Here is a 6,978-nt window from a genome sequence, read left to right on the forward strand (position 1 = left end):
GTGTGTGTGTGTGTGTGCATATATATATATATATATATATATAAACACACATGTACACTGAGTGTAGTAATAGTACTACTGTTGTTTAGTATTCAGCCAAGCAGCTTCTGAGATATCCCAAAAATAATTTTAGTTTTAGGAAATTTCCATCAAATCACTCTATCCCACCTGATGGATGTTAGAAAAGGTGCCATCAATGCTTTTCTCATACATTACCAAACAGTTGTGGAATGATGGCTAGAAATCATTTTGTCTTGTAATGATGAGTATGACAATATAGCTAAAGGTTTCTTGCACAGTTGGAACATTTCAAGGTGTGCTTTAAGCTAACATTAGCTTATCTTAAATTCAGTGTAACAGAGCAAAGTTTCCAATTTCTACAAACAAAATACTGCTCTTTGCAAGATCTGCAGTCAGTTGAAATCACTCTAGCATTCCTGGCATGACAAAGAATTGACAAGGATTTATATATATATTCTACGATTTGGTCATAACCAAAGGAGCAAAAATAACTGAAGAACCAACACTACTCAAAGTCAAGAGATTGCTGAAGTGTCTAAACAATAGAACTGATCCTCAGCAATTTGAAATGCCAAAAACATTCTTTAGGCAGTAGTATTTTGAAGCTTTGGATATTACCATTGGTAAAATGAAATGGCAACTTGACCAAGGCATTCTGGCTTTTCCATGGGAAATTGTAAACCTACTGGATTCACATAACAATGAACAAGGAAATCAGCTGCAGAGAATTGGAGAAAATGTTATTCTATAAACAAAGTCATTTTTCAAAAGACCCAGTTTTAGTCATACAGAACATCAGCTATGAACCCAATCAGATTTGATTTATATAGCCAATAGGAATGTTCAATCCTTGAATATCAATTAAGTTACAAGTACCACAGCTTTAATTGATGTGTTTAAGGTTGTCCCATCCTCTAATATTTTGCTCTCTAAAATCCATACCTTGCTAGTATTAAATGTTACAGCTGAGAGAAGCTTCTCAGCATTTAAAGAACTTTCCAAAATCAACAATGAAATGAACCAAGATAATGTGATCAATTTGCTGATGAACTGAACATGAATGAAATTGCTAAGGAGTTCCATTTAGTTATGAGCGGCCCATTGATAATTTTGGTAAATTCTAAGTGACTCATTCATTGATGTGTGATTATGTAAACAAGTAAAGAAGAAAAGCTAAATAAAGCTGAAGATAAATTTCAGCAAAAATGCTGCTGAATAATTGGTCAAAAGATTTCTAGAAACAGAAAAAAGAACTGATAAAAAATGATAGAATTATAATCAGTCTTCTTGCCCATGGACTGTTGAATAATATTATAACACATACCTCTCAGCACTGAGCAGCAACAGTGCAGCATTGTAGAAGGTTATCTTGCTTCTTAATCACAATTAAAAGTGCAACAACACAAGCTTGTTAGGCTCATTAAAAAAAAATTACATAATGCAATTACAAACAAAACAAATAAAAGCCATAAAAACAAAAAATTAATTCAACAAAATATGCCATTATAATAAACAGTGTACATTTTATAAACGAGATATGGAAGTCAAATTTCAATACGTTTTACAGAAGGAAGAACATAATGAATTCCAGCTTCTTCCCCACAATTCAGAAAAGTTTCCACAACCTATGTAAATGCTTTAACAGGAGTTGTCACTTTAAATTTGAGACAAAACATACTTACTATAAAACTGATAGAACAGATATTTAACTTTAATTTACTACTAAAACTTAATCTTGCAATTCATTCGATACAAAATCAAACATACGTTTTCATAAGAGCAAGTAAAACTGATATTAACTTCTGAACTTAAAAATGAATATTTTAAGATTCACAAGATGCATTCACTTTCAAAATTATCCAGAAATCTTTATACAAAAGTAAACTTAAAGTGACAGTAAGTTAGAGATATTTTTTTTTAATATTTCTGATACTTAATTCACAAACTTCCTATGTTGTTAAATCGTTTTAATTTTTCTGGGAAGTTATCTTTGTAAAGTACTGGGTCAGCACGAAACTCTACAGTCTTCAAAGGCATTTTTCCATACACCTGTGCAAACTTGTTGATGCATTCTGATCTCTCAGCCATATGAATAACATCAGCAGATAACATTTCTACATTAGTGCATTCAGGACACTTAAATTTCTTTCGTGGAGTCACTTTGATTGGAGCCTTACCAGTGATATTAGCCACAAGAAAGTTCATGGCAATATCTTCACAATTCATTCGTGAATCCACCCATGTCTTAATGTCACCAGGTAGAGACGTAGTATACAAGTAGCTATAATACTAAAAATAAAAAATTAAATTTGTTTTTAATGTAGTAATATAAATGCATTAATGAAAGATTTTAAACTGACAACCTTCCCTGCTAGGGAATTACCCAAGTGACGGTCTATTTTTTCTTAGCCATGTTAATTAAATGCTTTGAACCAAACATACAGGCTATGAAAAGAGATTTATTAAAAATATTTAACTGTAATTAGTTTACAATTAAATTAATGTTACTTCTCAATCTAACCAAGTATGAACAAAAAAAAACAAAGGTCAAAATCTTTATACAAAGAGATACATTCATACATGTAAGAAGAAGTGATCCAAAACAATCTGGACACTTTTGTATATAACAAGATCAAGTCTAAGTGTTTTTGGACTTTCCAGATCGTTTGGAATAATACTACAGACTTTTCAAAAGTTTCTGAAAAAATTATTATTTAAGAGTAATCAAATAATATTCATATTTTTCAATTGTGCAAAACAGAAAAACTACACTATTTCTTAATGATGACAAGTCAAACCCAATTTGTTCTATGTTTGATTTTCATGTAGCAATTTACAATAACCCTAAAACTTACTTGTAAAACTAAAAGCTTTTAGTTTCTCAATTAAATTTTAGGTATTAAACATAATTAATTATTTAGTGGCACAGCTACTTAGCTAAACAATGCTTTCTCAATCACTTACCTTGATAATCTCAGTTTTTGAAATGTTACTCACTTCCTAATAACATACACTAAATTTAACTAATTTCAGAACTATACTTGTCCTTATTAATGAAAGCTTTTACCTGACTTGCAACAGTCATCACCACATGAACAGACAAGAGATGGCTTATACATATATAATACAGTTAAACCAACTAAAGAAGAATTGATAGTGCTTGCACTTAAGGTAACAAAGTCATTTATCACTGTAATGAAACAGGAGAGTGTTATTCTGTGTTTATCTTATACTCACTATAATTTTATTATAAAATATAAGCCCAACTCAACAACAGTTTTTATCTTTCATTTATATTGTAATAATTGTGATTAAATTAAATCCTGCAGTTACATTGAACATAATTCAAATCCAAAACAAAGTGATCAAAAAAAGGAAAAAGCTACTGATGCAACTGGCTAAGCATATAAGCTTACCTATACTATATACTATTAACACAACTGAAATCCAATTTCTATTAACTCATGTGCTGCTTGATATATATTGTGTATAAAATACAATATATAAAATTAGGAATTACTAACTGAACTTTTCATACATGATGGAATAAAATCAATAATTGTTTCTTTTTATTTTATTTTAATAAATAGTCGATTATTGTAAATAGTACTACATTGAAACATCTGACATCATGTGGCACTGTCATGCAAAAACAGGTAACAAATAATTAATTAATAATGAAATCTGTTTGGTAAAATTAGGATTGTACTACCAACACAGTGAATACATGACTACCAACACAACTGTGAATCATTAATAATTTCATCCACATAACTGCATATTAGCTAAGAGTATACATATTTTCCTAAAGTATTTACATCACTATATTAGACATTCAAGTAACAGCATTTTGCTGAGTGTAAATATAAACAAAATCAAAGTTGACCTTCATAACCAAATGGGGAAGTTATGTTGTTTCCCATACTATTTTCAATGTAAATATCTTATAAGATCAATACAACAGGTTGTTGTTTTCATTTACAGTAAACTGAAATCAACCCCAAAATCAATATCTGTGATCTTAAAATTTTTTACGTGTAAAATTAAATAAAACTTTTTATTAAACATATTTCAACTCTGACAGTGTTATTTTTAATCTGTGGAAGAACAAGGCCACATGCACCCATTAGATGCAATACAGTTAATGCTGTAAATGAGGGCTCCTGAGTAAGGAGCTCATTAGAAAGTACTTGAAGCCACCAAAGACAGATGAATGTAACATTTAATGCCATGCACAGTACATGTACCTTTGCATAGAAATAATGGACTGTGTGTTGAAATCAAAATAGTGGAAGGAGGAGACTCATACCCATATTTCTAGCACCACTTTTTAAGCCAAACATTGTCAAATCCCTTTGCTATTTCATTTACATTTGTTTTAGCTTTTCTTTTAAGAGTTTGTTTCAATTTACAAATACTTTGAACAATATGTAATTAGAAGAGTTTAAACACACTACCTTGTGGTGCACAGATTCTTTGTGAGAAACAGTACTCGTATACATTTAACAAAATTTCATAGAAGGCAAAACAATTGTGTAAGAGATATTAAAATTTGATTTATTGGCAAATACTACCACCTTTGTTTACAAATTTATATTATACATATAACATTCTACACAGCAACTCACTTAAGGATGATAGCACTAATTATTCATCTTGTTGTTTAAAGTATACTTTGCGAGTTTCAAAAATATTTTGACAATCTTACCTTGTGATAGAAGGCAGCCCCTGTAAGTACCATAGATATTTCATTGGTCCATTCAGATTCATATTTCCATTTGCCAGTATTATTATCCCACAAGTGGACTCGTGATGGAAACCCCACAATTCTGTCTGGAAATTCCCGCCATACCTGCCATACAATCATAACATTATTGTGTCATGGGAGATTCAAAAAGAAAGAATTATTTGGAAATGATTGTTTGAATGATTGGATGTGACAAGTAAAACATAATTTAAAAAAAAAAAAAGAGCATCACAAATCTTAAATGAAATTTTCTTTTAATATCAATATGTGATATAAAAAAAAAAAAGAGCATCACAAATCTTAAATTAAATTTTCTTTTAATATCAATATGTGATATTAAGTTGTGCTAAATGATCAATTTAGTGTCAGTACTTCTTCATAAACTTAAGGAAAACTATATATTAATGAAATGATAATATATTGCTATTTGTCAAGGCAAACAAGTTTGATATGCCTCAAGAAAAAAATAATAAAAGAAATTAGTTTTTTGTTGTCTAGAAATAAGAAATGAACAAAAGAGAGGCCTGATTTCTCTAGAACTATAGAACATTAAAAAAAACAATACAAAGATATAGTAAGTTTATAAAAACATAGTTACTAAACTCATTTTGGCTGACATGCTACTTTTGGCTCATTTATTTTGTGGTTCTGAGAAGTTTATGAACTTTCAGTATAAAAATATTTAGTGTGTCCATAAATGAAAATACAATTACCAGAAACAACCAACTTTTACCTCATACGCAAATTCCAGTTCATCTGCTGTAAGCATCACAATATCATCATCGATTGCCAAAACTGCTTCTGTTTCAATCTCGTCATATGGATAAAACCTGCAAAATTATGTTTCAGACATATATTACTATGTAGTTTGAATTAAGTACCAAAAAAAACAAAATCTTTAATTCACTAAAAATAAATGTGAAGCACAATTAGTATAACTGTTATAACTCGATGACAAGGTGTAAATCAAATGACAGATTAAGCTTATATATTTTTTTGCATCTTGAACAACTTGCCAGTTGAATAATTTACAAGAATTAATTACTAGTAACAATGCTTAATATTCTTTGAATCCTATATAAATACAAGATTATTTTGGTAAGGAAAAGACATCTCAAAATGCCATATATATAAAATCTTTAATAGTGTATCAAAAGAATTTAAGGAAATTCAAAGATTTTTTATACCAAAAAGTTACTATTATTTTTTTACACAAAAATATTTACAAAATTATTCTGGAATCGAGCTGAGAAATTAGTGGTATTTGCTAATCAATTAGTTTTTAGGCTTATTAACCCTTTCGAGACAGGTCACAGGTGAAAGGCCATGTCATCTCATTTGTTGACTCACGTTCAAAATTTTATTGAACTACTATTTCATGAATTTATGTCAATGTTTGGTATCAAAATGTAGATTATAATTCAAATTTTAGAACTATACATTACTCAATATGTTAATTTAGAAGTAAATATTAAAAAAACACATAATCATCGATTTTTGTGTCATGTGATATGTTCAATGCAGCACTGGTTCAAATTAGATGTTTCTGAAGTCAAAATACTAAGTCTATAGTTTCATACGAATGAGAAACTCAAATCACAGATATTGACAAGCTAGAATATAAAATAAGAAGGTCTTATCTTTTCTATTTGCTAAGATATTGCTCACGTAATAAATCACAGTGGCACCCTGCCCACCTCTTTTCATTTTTGGAAACACTTCCTTATATACACTTACTTCTATGACATGAAAAACCAATTGGAAGCTCAGAATGTCTCCCTAGTGATTTTCTCAGCCTTTCTGACGTAACTAATGCCATTTCTTTCTTTTGAACCAAGATTTTAATGAGGTAGGTTGTGTTTATAGTCTGCTCAAAATTTCATATTATTTTAGACCCAAATACAGCTTAGTTACTAAGTTTGATAAATTATAGTAGAATTCTTTGGTATTGATGTAGTAATTTATGATTTTTTTAGTTATTCAAGTATATATATAACCCCTAAAAAAATTTTGTTTCATATCCTCCACGTGCAAAATTTTTCAAGGCTTAGCAACCTACATGAAGCAGCAACCAAGTATAAAGGTCGTAACTAAAAGAGGTAATTGTTAGCTTTACTTCTTTATTTACCGTTCTACATTTTAGGAAAAATAACTTTAAGAACATATTTCAAAATAGCAATAATCTATATACATATATAATGTATAATAAT

The 6,978-nt window shown here is 29.4% G+C and overlaps 1 protein-coding gene across 1 annotated transcript in view; it reads right to left on the reverse strand.

Moving 5' to 3' along the window:
• Positions 1 to 6: 6 nt before the first annotated feature.
• LOC106478475 (exostosin-2-like) overlaps positions 7 to 6,978 on the reverse strand; it is a 35,071-nt gene continuing 28,099 nt past the window's right edge. The window contains 3 exon segments of the mRNA XM_022382071.1: positions 7 to 2,310; positions 4,730 to 4,873; positions 5,502 to 5,598. Coding sequence (XP_022237779.1) covers positions 1,960 to 2,310; positions 4,730 to 4,873; positions 5,502 to 5,598 — 592 coding nt within the window. The 3' untranslated portion in view covers positions 7 to 1,959.

This window comes from Limulus polyphemus, unplaced genomic scaffold, assembly GCF_000517525.1.
Source record: "Limulus polyphemus unplaced genomic scaffold, Limulus_polyphemus-2.1.2 Scaffold214, whole genome shotgun sequence".
Taxonomy (NCBI): domain Eukaryota; kingdom Metazoa; phylum Arthropoda; class Merostomata; order Xiphosura; family Limulidae; genus Limulus; species Limulus polyphemus.